Below are 15,435 nucleotides of genomic sequence, written 5' to 3' on the forward strand. Positions count from 1 at the left end.
TATCCTGAGTAGAGATGAGCGAATTTCATGTTATGAAATTTCTTCACGCTTAGAAGCATTCCTTTATTCATTCCGTCATAATAGAAGTCTATGGCCTGCATAAAGTATCCATCCCATTTCCGTTATGCAGGAGAGGACTCCCCTACATAACGGAAACGGGACGGATCTGTTTTGCAGCCCATAGATTTCTATTATGACACACTGAATAACGGAATGCCACTAAAGGCATTCCGTTATGCATTCCATCATAGAATTGCGTTATGGTCCGTGGTAACAGAATCCATAACGCAATTCACCTTTTACCACCAAACGAAGCATGAACGAGTTTCAAAATATGAAATTCGCTCATCTCTAATCCTGAGGATAGGTCATCAATATTAAAAGCCCAGAGAACCCCTTTAGTCTAATTTATAGTTAATGCAAATATTTGACAGGAATCATTTTTCTTTTTTGATCCAGTCCCATGTAATAGCATATAATGTTGTGCCACAGGGTCTTTATTATTCCTGCTAGAATTATGAATGAGTTTTGAATAAAGGTGTAGATGGGTGTAACCAATTGGGGGGGGGGGGGGGGGTTCCCTGCACAGTCTGACACTGGCAGTACTGACTGGAAAATGTCCGACTGTGCAGGGACACACCTAACTGGTAACACCCAGCTGGATCTTCATTGGAAACTCATTCATAACTTCTAGCAGCAATCATAGAGGAATGGCATAACAGAGTCATAAGAATAGATTCCCCAGAATTATTATTACATGGGGAATGCAATAAGTTGCTAAACAGACAAGTCAGAAGAGGCAACATGTCCTTTTTAACCACCTCCCGTCCGCCCGTTGACTATAAACATCTGGGAGGTGGTTCTCCATCTCTGAATGGACGTTTCTGAACATCCATTCAGAGATCGCTGCTGCACGCTAATCGGGGGTAGGGGGGGTTAAATTGTTTTTTTTTTTTGTACTTTTTATTTAATAACCATTAGCCTCCTTAGGGGCTAGAACCCTTGTCATATTCACCCTAATAGAGCTCTATTATGGTGAATAGGTCTTCACACTCTCCCTGCTGCCCTGTCCATAGTGCACACAGCAGCAGGGAGTTGACTATGGCAGCCAGGGCTTCAGTAGTGTCCTGGCTGCCATGGTAACCGATCGGAGCCCCGCAATTACACTGCTGGGGCTCCGATCAGAAGCTGCCACCCTGGGGCCACTGTCACCAATGATTTAATCGTGTGGAGGGGGGCGCCCGTAATTAATATAATACTTAGAAGAGGGGGAATAGAAGGGAGGGACTGTGGCCACTGCGCCACCAATGAATATAGTTAATATGCCTGAGTACAAACGTAGCCTGCGTGTGCCGGCCATATCCCATACCTGGCCATGTCCCCCAGATCTAGTGCCATCAGCCCCCAAGCCCCATGGCATTTGCCTCAGACATGTCCCCCAGAGCCAGTGCCATCAGATCAGCTCCATGGCCATCCTTTTCAAATAGATTAACCCCCCCCCCCCGATCCTTCAGCCCCCCCCTGCAGAAGAATCGCTATACCTGTCGCCGACGCTGTGTGTGACGCCAGGTCCTGCAATGCATGCTGGGAATAAGACACGACACCTGCGGACTGCCGACTCGCTGAGCACCCTGCAGTAAAGGTTTCCTGCAGGGTGCTCGGCGAGTCGGCAGTCCGCAGGTGTCGTGTCTTCTTCCCTGCATGCATTGCAGGACCTGGCGTCACACACCGCGTCAGCCAGCGGGCTGACGCTGTGTGCACGCCAGGCCCTGGTCACTCCAGTACACTGCGGTGCGGAGTCGGGAGTCGGAGCTACGGAGCGGTGAGAAGGTTAGTCTATTCACTACCGCTCCGTAGTTAATATCGTGGTCCGGAGAGATATGCGATATGGACAAAATCTGTATCGTTGCACAGATTCATATCGTCCATATCGCCCACCTCTAGCCCCTGCATAAGAAAATCGTTTAAAAAATTTAAACTATAGCTCTCAGAACATGGACATATTTTTTGTTTAAAAAATGCTATTATTGTGTAACACATATACATATTAGGTATCACCACGTCCGTTACGAACTGCTATATAAAAATGTCACATGACCTAACCCCTCAGGTGAACGCTGTAAAAATAAATAAATAAAAACTGTGCTAAAACAACCAATTTTTTGGTCACTTTGCCCCATAAAGTGTTATAATGAATGATCAAAAAATCATATGTACCCAAAAAATAGTACCAATAAAACTGGCACCTTATCTAGTTTCTAAAATGGGGTTACATTTTGGGAGTTTCTACTGTAGGGGTGCATCAGGGGGGCTTCAAATGGGCATCTAAAAACCAGTTCAGCAAAATCTGCCTTTCAAAAACCATATGGCGCTCCTTGCCTTCTGCGCCCTGCCGTGTGCCCTTACATCAGTTTACAACCATATGTGGGGTGTTTCTGTAAACCGCAGAATCAGTGTAATATTGAGTTTTGTTTGGCTGTTAACTCTCGATGTGTTAAAAAAAAAAAATGGATTAAAATGGAAAATCTGCCAAAAAAGTGAAATTGAAAAATTTGATCTTCTTTTTCCCTATATTTTTGTGGAAGACCTAAAGGATTAACAAAGTTTGCAAAATCAGTTTTAAGTAACTTTAGGGGTGTAGTTTCTATAATGGGGTCATTTATGGGGGAATCCACTATGTAAGCCCCACAAAGTGACTTCAGACCTGAACTGGTCCTTAAAAAGTGGGTTTTGGCAATTGCTTCTAAAATTCGAAGCTTTCTAACATACTAAAAAAAATTTATGACATTTACAAAATGATGCCGACATAAAGTAAACATATGGGGAATGTTAAGTAATAAATATTTTATGAGGTATCACTTTCTGTTTTAAAAAGGCAGAGAAATAGAAATGTAGAAAATTGCGAATTTTTCAAAATTTGGGGTAAATTTGGGATTTTTTCATAAATAAAAGGTGAAATATATTGACTCAAATTTATGACTATTATTAAGTACAATGTGTCACGAAAAAAAACAAATCTCTGAATGGCTTGGATAAGTAAAAGCGTTCCAAAGCTATTACCACATAAAATGACATGTGTCAGATTTGCAAAATTAGGCCTGGTCAGGAAGGGGGCAAATGGCCAGGATGTGATTAAATGTGTGGTTAAAGAGTATGTGTCCGCAGGATCAACCCTAAAAAAAAAAAAAATTCATTTTTTTACTCCATGCAAAAGAGGGCTTTAGCACTACAAAGCTGCGGTGCACTGAGTGGCTAGGTTCCACCTCTTGGTGCACTGAAGCCCTCATTTGAATAAAGAATAAAAGTATTTTTTTCTTGGGAATGTCGCAACAGGCTTTCACATATAAATTGTAATCAGCAGAAGCAACCCCACCAGGATGCATGCCTGGTTTTACCGGGTTGATCCTGCTGGTCAGTGCTCGTTTAGTCTCATACATGGAGGCAGAATTCTTGCCCATACATCTGAACGAAGTTTATTTAAAAAAATAAAAATAAATAAATAATAAAAAAACAAAAACAGTCATGCAACAGAAAGCCTCTATTGTATTGACTGGTTTAATAGAGTTGATCCTGCTGACTGATGCTGTTAAATGCTTATATTAATATAAGAATCATAACTGTAAAGATTGATATATGTATGAACCTGAAATTAAATTCCAGATTTATTAAAGGGGAAGTTTATAATAATGAAAAAATAAATATAAACAGTAACCAAAAGGTCGGCGCTCAGATAAAGGGAAGGGTCTTGTGTGCTCCCATTGAAGATGGATGGCTGCTACTATTCTTGATGGTCATTTGTACATACAGTACGGCTATAAGAAATGCATTGTTGCTGCACGCTCTTCAGTACTCCCTGCATTTCTCCCCTTCGCAGTCGGCAGATCTTCCAGGTAAACACTCCAATTTAGCCTCCATATTAGCATCTCTATGAAAGTTTCATCTCTGACATCTCGCTGCCTCGCACCGTATTCTTAGGGGGACAATAATCTTTGCATATTTCGCCCGGGAGGATGATTATGGCTTTTGTCTTCAATGATTTGCTCTTGATGTTCCTCATTTGTTAAAAAATGTATTTCTTAATCTCTCGGGTTATCCCATAGGCTTTGAGTAAAGTCACTGCTGGAATTTTAAATCATTGGAAGGGAGTCTTAGGTTGGTGTGATTCATAGGTTACAGTCTGCCCGGGATGATTATAGATGGGAGGAGTGGAAATCTATGGCTGCAGAGCACATTTCACAGGGACACTGGATACTATCGCTTCCGAGTTTATTAAAATGATACATTTGTTTAGCCGAATCTTAGTCTGTCCAGATCGCACCCTTTACATATGAATGTAAGTAATTTGCAGTAATTTGCTCTCAAAACGGAAGGAATTGCTTTATCAGAAACTATAGTTAAAATATGTTTCAGGCTATGCCTGCTCACGCGTTTCAGCATCATTATTATTTTGTCAAAGCTAAGTGCTGGTAAGGCTCATAATGCATAAGCAGTGACTATGTATATGGCACCAAAAGATACATCTCTGGCATAAGCTAAAGCTACAATGTTGCAAGCAGTTCCTTCTCTTCTATATGAAGAGATGCAGGTCTGCCAGCATAGAGGCCATTTAAGGCTACTTTCACACTTGCGTTCATCGGTCCGCTCGTGAGCTCCGTTTGAAGGAGCTCACGAGCGGACCCGAACGCCTCCGTCCAGCCCTGATGCAGTCTGAATGGAGCGGATCCGCTCAGAATGCATCAGTCTGGCGGCGTTCAGCCTCCGCTCCGCTCAGCAGGCGGACACCCGAACGCTTGCAGCGTTCAGCTGTCCGCCTGGCCGTGCGGAGGCGAGCGGATCCGTTCAGACTTACAATGTAAGTCAATGAGAACGGATCCGCTTGAAGATGACACCATATGGCTCAATCTTCAAGCGGATCCGTCCCCCATTGACTTTACATTGAAAGTCTGAACGGATCCGCTCAGGCTGCTTTCACACTTAGAAATTTTTCTAAGTTATTAATGCAGACGGATCCGTACTGAACGGAGCCTCCGTCTGCATTAATATGATCGGATCCGTTCAGAACGGATCCGATCAAGCGCAAGTGTGAAAGTAGCCTAAAGGGTCACAGAGTTTTCGTAAAACTTTTGATCTAACGTAGAAAACATATTAAACGTTCAGATCGGTGGGGACCTGAGTGCTGAGACCCCCCACCGACTGCTAGAACATACTGCGCTCTCAGCACTCAGACCCCCACTGATCAAAACTATCGATATGTCTCCATGTTAGATCAAAAGTTTTATAAAAACTCAATGACCCTTTAACCAGTATAAACCTGAGCCATGAAGATGTATGGCACATTCTTAAAACTATTCCCCCTGCAATCTAGCAGGAGCAAGTCGCGTGCCCAGAGGAACGAGGGGCCATGTTTTCAGCCACTTCTGCCTTTTTGCTGCAGCCTCCATAGCCTTCATTGGGCGCCATGTAATCCGTTAATGTCTCTACTGGACTGGCAATCAAGTGGTTACCAGGTGCCCTCTGTCATGGCAGAGCTGCTGCGCCTATGCATACCCAGGTCAGCTGTGACTGTGATTAATGTCACCATAGGGAGCGGTTTTCCCCCTTTAACTCAGACTCCTATGGATGCACCAGTTACAGTGGAAGATTGAAATATGTAAATAAATAAAAAAAATATATATATATAAATATTTTTTTTTTGTGAATCCCAGAAGTTTATTCTGACCTCTTGGGCAACAAATTATGCAAAAAAAATTATATACAAAACATGTAAAAAAAATATATGAAGAAAAAAAAAAAAAAAACATCCACCCCGTTCATCTGAGACTTGATATTACATTTCCAAATGACCAAAGCAAAATAAGGAACCCATTCCAACACGTATTCAATGTGAATTTTCAAAATGTCAAGAATATAAGAATTATAAAATTGCAATTTTTCTTATTGTAAACTTGACCCCAATAAAAATAAAAAATTAAAAAAAATAAAATAAAAAAATTTAAAAACTGCTCTATGCGTCAAGAATAAAATGGCACAGAAAATATTGTGGTAGCTCTACAAATAAAAGAAAGAAATAAAATAGTTTAGGTGATAAAACCATCTGCAGAATGTCAATTTAAAGCATCTCGTCACTGAGGACCCAAGCACTCTGTTCGTTAAGGGTTTAAAGAAAGAGGTTGTCTCATCATCGACCCTGGAAACATTGTCAACCTCTGAAGGCAAACGGCGAAGTCTCCCATCGAATTACAGCAAGCAGAGATCTTGAAAATCACGTGATATTAAAGCATATTGGATTTTTTTTTATTATACAGTAAATAAGCTTTATTTGCTGAAACCAGGAGACCCCTTTAACAACCGCGTCAAGAAGGGACTAACACCGCTTGAGGCCGAGATGGGTATCCACTTCTAGTTTAGCTCCATTCAATGCAGCTAAGACACGAGCAGATCCGCGGCATTCAAAAAAACTCAAGGCTACCAACCCTAAAAGGAGGGGTACGAGGTCGCAAAGAATCTGTGCAACAACTTAAAGGCAGTTTCCAGGATGAGTACAAAGGATTAGTTTTAATTTCCAAAAACATTGCATCTCTTGTCTATGGGTGGTGTATAAAGGGCTTGTCTATGGGTGGTGTATAAAAGGGGCTTGTCTATGGGTGGTGTATAAAGGGCTTGTCTATGGGTGGTGTATAAAGGGCTTGTCTATGGGTGGTGTATAAAGGGCTTGCCTATGGGTGGTGTATAACATTGCAGCTCATTCCTATTCATGTAAATGGGGCTGAGCTGCAATACCAGACACAGCCTATGGACAAGAGTGGAGCTGTATTTTTTAAAGTTTTTTTTTTTGAGGTGCAGACTTGATTTTTTATTTTTTTTGTAATCCTGAACAAGCCCTTTAAAATAATAACATGCCGGTAAACCTAGGGCACCGGCTAATGTAAGACGAATGAGAATCGAGGAAGGACCTAATATATGTTGGTTGTCTAAGACCAATCTAAATCGGGTTAATGATTTAATGATATAACTATGGAGGGAAACTCGAGATAAATATGGGCCAGGCAACAGCTTAGAGGCCTTTTTAGATTAGACTGGGAGAAGTTAGATTAGTGGTAGGATATATTAGCACTTTAAAACCATCTGTCCAGCGTTGAATTGATTTTATTTTAATTGTCTCTTAAGATCTCACAGGTCGAAGGCCTCACGCTCTTCTTTAAGAAACCTTAAGGTGCTAGTACAATTGATTTTGGTTTACGCCATGGGTAGACAAGATGAAGCAGAATTCAGAAGCCAGTCAGAGATGTCTAAGATGAACCTTTCAAGGAGGCAACAAAGGGCTGGGACCACTAAGATCTACACAGTCAGGTTCATAAAAAAAGTTCGGGCCACGTACCAGTCTGGAGTGATTTACTGTGTGGTAACAAACAAATTATATATATATATATATATATATATATATATATATATATATATATATATATATATATATATATATGCTCGTTTTCCCATTGTCAAGAGATATACAATGTTTACAAATATAACATTATATAGATTATTATATTGCGTATATTATTATATCAGATTTATAAAAAGCTGTGAAATATGTTGCCACTATATAAGTAAAGATTCCAAGATTTTTTTAAGTGGATAGTTGCATAGAAAAAAATAATAAATGTAATCAAATTAAAAAAATGTAACAAAAATATATTTCTAATAAAAGCCATATTTACAGGGAATGTATGACCTAATACATTTTCTTCTGGCCTTTAAAACCAGATAGTGACGCCTATTCTTTTTTTCAAATCTGTATCTATTTTCTAATTTTAGCCTTTTATTATTATTTTTTTCGATTTCCTGAACAGGATTATGGGGGCGGCCATCTGAGCTGTTATTACCAGCATTAGGAGATATGCTTTACGGCAGCCCCCATGGGTGAGACACAATGGTCAGGAGGGGACCTCAGTGATTTCTATGGGATAGTTTTCTAGGCATGCTCTGTGACCTGTGCAGAGGTCATTGTACAATGAAGGAGTACATAGGCTGTGACATCATCTATTGTGAATGATGGATCCTGTGTAGTAATGAGCGAATAGAGTTTGTTAAAAAAAAAAAAAAAAAAAAAAAAAAAAAACACTGCCTCCTTCAGCAGCGAGGGGCTGACCCGGCTGCTGAAGAGACCCTCTCGTGATTTACAAGGCCAGACATCCTGCTTGGCCCTGTCAATCTCACGACTGCGCCTTTGCGCCAAGCAGTGGCGCAAGAACAGAGCCTGTGCAGATGCGGACCGTGCCATCGCCGTTATACTTCCAGGTGCACCCAGAGATGAGCAGCACATGCATAGCCTCTGTCCTTGAGCTGCTACTCACAGCAACAGTACAGGCGTGTGACTGACGGGGCCAAGTGAGATGTCTGGCCCTGTCAATCAAGAGGGAGGGGGAGTCTTTTGAGCAGCGTGTCAGCCCCTCGCTGCTCAAGGATGCAAATTTTTGAGCAAATTTGATTAGTACAGATCGATTCATTTATCCTGTGTTATCTCTCTCTCTCTATCTAGCTAGCTATCTATCTATATATATGTGATAACCATCATTGTAATCCTACCTGTGGTGATAATGAGATGACTGATGTAAAGTGATTTGTACAGACCAAGAAGTGGTGCCTATTACGCTTAGTGGCCAGGACAAAAACTGCAGGAATTTTTTAAATATAGGCAATGACATGGAAAATTAAAAGTAACATCATTAAATACTGATTAAAATATGTTTAACATAAAAACTTGATTTAAAACAACAGGTCGTTTTCTGATGTCACATTCCCTTTAAATAATAAAAATCACTGGTGCAAATTAGAGACAATTCAATCACATACATTGCTGAGAAGGATCGTTCCTTTTGAAACAACAGATATCGCACCTACCATCGTAATAGACGATGGCCCCGACCAGTCTGTCTTTCTGGAGCATCGGGAACAATTCTAAGGCTTTGGATTTACTAAGGACATAGCTGCTTTTTAGGCACTGACTTCCCGCCACAAGATCGTAAGCCTTGATGCCGACCCAGTAGTATGGCAGCTGCCACCACCTGCACACAAAAGAGAACTTCACACATCAGATGCTCAGCAAATGTGACACAATGTAACTGCTGCAAATGACAGAATGTAGGGCTCTGAGAAATGCCGGAGTTTGCCATGAAATTTGCTCTACAAGTGCCAAGCGGAGCTTGAATACATTTTAGCAACCACAGTGAATCTGCATTGGTTTGTGCTGCTAAGCCTCTGTTCAGACAGATAGCATAACCATGACCAATAGGCTTTTCAGCCAGGCAGTTTTCAACTACACTGAGGCAGATTTACTATTGAAAGCGCAACCGTTTTTGGGGGAATTTTGTGCCAAAAAACTGGTGCGACTGCTGTGCATCACATTTACTAACTGTTTTACATTCTTTTCTAAGCACTTTACGCTTCGTTTGCTAAGAGGGCATTGCTTCACAAGAAAGGGGCTTGCCTTCGTGGCAAAAGGAGGCACAGCCTAGATAACCCCTGTGCACCAAAAAGGAGCCAAAAGTTTGGCACATTTTTGGAGTGAAACTATGCCAACTTATAGGTGGCGTAAACTTATACTAGACAAGTTTTTTGGCGCACGGACAAAATGTTTGATCCGCAGACAAAATTCTGTCGCGTGGACAAATGGCTGATACACTAATGGAATTCTAGTGTAAATCTAGTGCATGATTTACAATAATACAAATTTGCAAAAGGTCCATGTACCAGAATAGTAAATTTGACTAATATTAAGTCGGTGATTCGTATTCTTAGGCTGTGTAAAGTGCAATGCTATTATAGTAAATCTGCCCCACTGTGTGAATAGAGTTTCATAAAGTTCAGATCATCTAGCGCCCTTCTGGTAAACTACTGCAAGCATTCTATGGCTTTGTTCACACTGCCGTCAGGGTCACCTCCGTCTGGCTCCCATTGGTTGCTGATGACCCAAATAGTGCAGCATGCAGAAAAAAAAATGGAAGAGGTAGACTCATCGTAAGTCGGCTGAATATGTCGGGATCCGTTACGCAACAGATTCATCATGGCTCCTGTAATAACGGAAGCCATGATGCCAGTGTGAGGTTAAATATGACCAATAAAGGCTGGGATGATAAGCAAAATCTCCCGGAGTTCCTCTTTAAATACAGAACATGAAACGGTGATCTCTTACTTGTACACAGGCAGCATGATAGGCAGAGGGGCAGATAAATGGGGAGCAATCTCCAACAGGTTGGCACGTTCATGTAGAGCTTCTTTTACCAGTTTATACTGAGGAGAAAAAAGAAGGAAAGAGAATACATTGGGTTTTTTTTCTCCCTTTTTGCTATGACAACTCAAGATAATTTGAATATTAAAAAAATACAAAAAATGAGCCCTACCACAATACAGGCTTGTACAAAAGTTGCAGGAGGGTGCAATGTACATGCAAAACCTTTTCTTAAAAGGGGGTTGGTTTATCTGATACATTGATGGCATATCATCTAGTACACGGGCGGAGGAGTGATTCCTACAAATTGTACAGGTCATCCAATAAGAATTAGCAAATTAAAAGCAGTTTCTTCTTCCCAGCCCTGGAAACTAGAAGTGGATGTTCCGATTGGGAATCAAAAGAGCGGAAAGGGATACCACATCAAGTTATCTAGCCACAGGAGCTTAATGATCAAAAACTTATATTTTGCTTAATTTAGAAAAGTAACTTAATATTTAAAGGTAACCTGTCACCATGAAAATGTTGTCCAATCTATTGGCAGCATGTTATAGAGCAGGAGGAGCTGAGCAAATATTTGTGTAAAAAGATTCAGTATAAGGCCTCATGCACACGACAGTTGTTTTTCTCAGCCTCCGTTCCGTTTTTTTTTGCGGATAGGATAGGGACCCATTCATTTCAATGGGTCAGCCAAAAAATGCTGATAGTTCATCCGTTTGTGTTCTGCGTCCGTTGTCCATGTTTCCCTTCAGCAAAAAAGGATAGGCATTTATTACAAGGGATCTGTAAAAAAAAAAACGGATCCGCCAAAAAAAAAAAAACGGATGCCGCATCCTTTTTTTTTTTAGCAGACGCACAATTTGTAGACGCAAAAAACAACTGTCGTGTGCATGAGGCCTTAACTAAGTTTTTAACTGAAATCCATAATCCATGCTCATTCTGGGATTAGGAGTCCAGTGGGAGAAGTGACACCTGGAAGTCACTGAGTTGGACCGCCCTCTGGACCAAGCCTTGAATGAGCAGGGATTACAAGTAATAAAACTCACAAGTTATAAAAAAAAAACATTTTACACAACGCTATGCAGTATATCAATCTGCTCAGCTCCCCCTGCTCTCTGGGGTTAAAGAGGACCTTTCACTAGTATGCAAACTAAAAACTAACTATACCTGTGGGTGTTTTTTTCTACACCTGCCTAAAACATTTGCACAGTACTGTATATTTTTATGGGAAACAATCAGTATAATTTTTAATTTAATTTATTCTTTTAAAGAGGACCTTTCACTAATATACAAACTAAAAACTAACTATACCTGTGGGCAGAGCGGCGCCCAGGGGTCCCCCTGCACTTACTAGTATGCCTGGGCGCCGCTCCGTTCGCCCGGTATAGGCTCCGGTGTCTCAGCTCCGTCTGTTGTATTGGACTGATAGCTATGAGCTGTGCGCTGTCATTGGCCAGTGCTGCAGCAAGGGACACGCCTCCTACAAAAAAATCAGTCCAATACAACAGACGGAGCTGAGACACCGGAGCCTATACCGGGCGAACGGAGCGGCGCCCAGGCATACTAGTAAGTGCAGGGGGACCCCTGGGCGCCGCTCTGCCCACAGGTATAGTTAGTTTTTAGTTTGTATATTAGTGAAAGGTCCTCTTTAAAAGAATAAATTAAATTAAAAATTATACTGATTGTTTCCCATAAAAATATACAGTACTGTGCAAATGTTTTAGGCAGGTGTAGAAAAAATGCTACAACATAAGAATGCTTTGAAAAATAGAAGTCTTAGTTTAAATAAAAATGTATTCTGAAGCAAATCAACAACGCCAAAGATAGAGCCAATGTCATTAACCCGTTCAGTACAGAGCCACTTTTCAGCTTATATCCCAGGCTGATTTTTGCAAGTCTGACATGTGTCACTTTAAGTGGTAATAACTTTGGAACGCTTTTACTTATCCAAACCATTCTGAGAATGTTTTCTCGTGACACATTGTACTTCACGACAGTGGTAAAAACAGCAAAATAAACCTCAATATATATAACTCTGATTCTGCAGTTTACAGAAATACCCCATATGTGGTGGTAAACTTCCCTATGGGCACGTGGCAGTGGTCAGAAGGAAAGGAGCGTCGTATGGATTTTGGAGGCAGATTTTGCTAGAATAGTTTTTAGGCACCATTTTTTATTTGAAGAGACCCTGACGTACCCCTACAGTGGAAACCCTCAAAAAGTAACCCCATTTTGGAAACTACACCACTTAAAGAATATATTAAAGGGAGGTACTGAACACTTTGACCCTAAGCGTTTTACAGAATATGGAAACATTTGGCTGTGAAAATTAGAAAAGTTTCATTTCTTCCCCAAAAATTTTGTTTTAGCCCCAAATTTTTCATTTTCACAAGGGGTAACAGGAGAAAAAGCACCCTATAATGTGTTACCCATTTTCTCCTGAATACAGCAACACCCCATATGTGGTGGTAAACTGCTGTGGGTGCACATGACAGGACTCAGAACGGAAGGAGCACCATATGGCTATTGCAGCGCAGATTTTGATGGATTGGTTTATGGGCACCATTGCAGGGTGGATAAAAAAAAAAGATAAAAAAAAAAAAAAAAAAAACCACACACAATGATTTTTATTTTATTTTTTATAAAAATTAAAAAAAAGGTTTTTTTTTAATTTAAAATAGGATTTTTTTTTTATTTAAATCGGATTTCTTATTTTAATTACTTCTTTTTTCACTTTTTTTTTGTCCACTCTGGGACTTCAACTTTTGGGGGTCTGATCCCCTTTACATTGCATTACAATACTTCTGTATTGTAATGCATTGGCTGCAAGTGTATTTCAGTGTAATACACGTACAGCTTCCTGCCTGTGAGATCCAGGGGTCTGGATCTCACAGGCTGACATGGATGGCAGCCACGATGCCTAAAGAAGGCATCGGGGTGCCGTCCAAGCCATCGGGCCCTCTTCACAGCAGCGCGAGGACCCGATGGACACCCCGCATGTGGCGTGGTCAGCACTGACTGCGGCAGTGCAAGGGTTAATGCGCCGGCGCATACAGCAGGGGTCCGGCTATCAGTGACTGCCGGACCCCTACAGCTCCTGCGCCAGCCCAATCAGAGCGCCGTAGTTGTACGGCGCTGGGATTTGTGACCCTGTTTCCAGCGCCGTACATGTACAGTGCTGGTATCCTACGGGTTAAGAACGGTCTTCAGCTCAAAAAAGGGAGAGATGATACGGCCCCCACAGAGTCCTGATCTCATCATCATCATCCAGTCTGTCTGGGATTACATGAATAGGCAGAAGGATTTGAGCAAGCCTACATCCACAGAAGATCTGTGGTTACTTCTACAAGTTGTTTGAAACAACCTCCTTGCATAGGTCCTTCAAAAATAGTGTCCAAGTGTTTTGACGGTAAATATGGATTCGCTTAGCATTTTGTTAATTGATAAAAATAAAGAATGAAAACTTCTATTTTTGAAAGCATTCTTACTTTGGAGCACTTTTGCCCACACCAAAAAGCACTGTATATCAATCTGCTCAGCTTCTCCTGCTTTATAACATGATGCCACAGATCGGATTTCAGTTCAACGTAACAGGTTCCCTTTAACTGTGGGACAATTCTATTAACCCCTTCTATAAAAACAGCCACCACAAAAAGCAGGTCAAACGTCTGGAACATGCAACAATCAGCTGTATTCGCTAGGGAAAGCTCTGGCTGCTCATACATTTCCAATGCAGCATCTGCAGGAAATATATAGTATTGAACCGGATGGGTTGTGTCCAGCAGAGCGAGGGCCGTGGCTTGGTAGTGGCTCTCCACTGTGACTCATGGGGGGGGGGATCCAGAGTGGGAGACAATTTATCACATCCAGATGGCCGTATAAAATATATGAAAACTAAAGTAAATACTTTTATGACGTAACCCCTTTAATGGTCCCATGATGCCTTTCCCTATACGTAGGTGAATTTGATTTGTAAAATGAAAAGGGTTTTTTCGAGACTTTTATACTAATGGCCTATCCTGTAACTGATCAGTGGGAGTCCAACACCCAGGACCCCACCGCTCAGCCTTTGAGAAGGCACAGATACTCACAGCGTCGTACATTGTATAGCGGCTGTGATCGGTATCGCAGCATAGCCCCATTGACTTCTAAAGGGCTGAACTGTGCCAAGGCCATGTGACCCATGAAAGGGGCGTCACTTGCCTAGGAAGCGACGGTGCCTTCTCAAACAGCTGATCGGGGGGGGGGGGGGGTCCTGGGTGTCAGACACCCACTGATCAAATTACCTATCCAGAAGATAGGTCATCAGTTAAAAAAAATCTAGGAAAACCCTTTTAAGCCATGAAGACAAAAAGCAAATCGATTAAACAAAACACAATACAGAACACATCCGCTATAGAGTTACTAAATCTGTCATTTCTAGGACATGTATAAGGGACTTGGAGCAATTACTGAATTTCTATATAAATTGCTGTCTTCAGCTGGGGGTGGGGGGGGGGGGGTGAATACTTAATCTGTTTTCCTTCCCCTCATCCATGTCGCTTTCACGGCGCTCGTTTGTTTCCTAACTAGCGACATACAGTACAGTCCTGTGAATCGGAGTGTGTTATCTTGCCCATCAGCGATGCTGGAGAAAAAAACATTACTATCCAAGTTAAATTGATTCATAAAACACACAGCCTTTGGCGGACTTGCAGATGTAGTAAATGAACCAATGAATACCATCAGGGGACAATAAGGCTGTCAGCATACCTGTCAATAATACAATTAGCCACAATTTAATAAAGATTTAAGACTGGAAGGCCTTCGTTCAATTTGTTACTGAGCTTCCCGACACAGAGAAACTTCCAGCCTTCCAGACGTTTTTCAGTTGAGTGGAAGATATTAAATAGAGCACCGAGAGATAAACCAGCGGTAGGCAGGAGATCACTCGTTTTCTGCATATTTACTGCTGATATTAAGGGATTAAAGGCTATGGGGACAGTTTTTTTATCAATGCATTTTACTCATTTTAGACTAAAAATTGTTTTTGCAGTTGCTCTTTATTACAAACTGTTTTTGTTCTACAGCCTTCACTTTCAGTGTATCTGCAACCAGTTCTTTCTGCTTTATGGTAAATCGTCAGGGATCTGTTCTGAAGGCTCGATGTGTAGCGCTCATCTCTGAACTCCTGACAGCTCAAAAACTCATTTACACAACCTTTTATCAGT

The 15,435-nt window shown here is 41.4% G+C and overlaps 1 protein-coding gene across 2 annotated transcripts in view; it reads right to left on the reverse strand.

Moving 5' to 3' along the window:
* GPD2 (glycerol-3-phosphate dehydrogenase 2) overlaps positions 1–15,435 on the reverse strand; it is a 268,599-nt gene that overhangs the window by 194,537 nt on the left and 58,627 nt on the right. For both annotated transcript variants that reach the window (XM_044304996.1, XM_044304997.1), the window contains exons 5-6: positions 10,190–10,287; positions 8,899–9,062 (exon numbers count right to left, since the gene is read on the reverse strand). In XM_044304996.1, coding sequence (XP_044160931.1) covers positions 8,899–9,062; positions 10,190–10,287 — 262 coding nt within the window. The remainder of the gene's footprint in view (positions 1–8,898; positions 9,063–10,189; positions 10,288–15,435) is intronic.

Source organism: Bufo gargarizans, chromosome 8 (genome assembly GCF_014858855.1).
Source record: "Bufo gargarizans isolate SCDJY-AF-19 chromosome 8, ASM1485885v1, whole genome shotgun sequence".
NCBI classification, from domain to species: domain Eukaryota; kingdom Metazoa; phylum Chordata; class Amphibia; order Anura; family Bufonidae; genus Bufo; species Bufo gargarizans.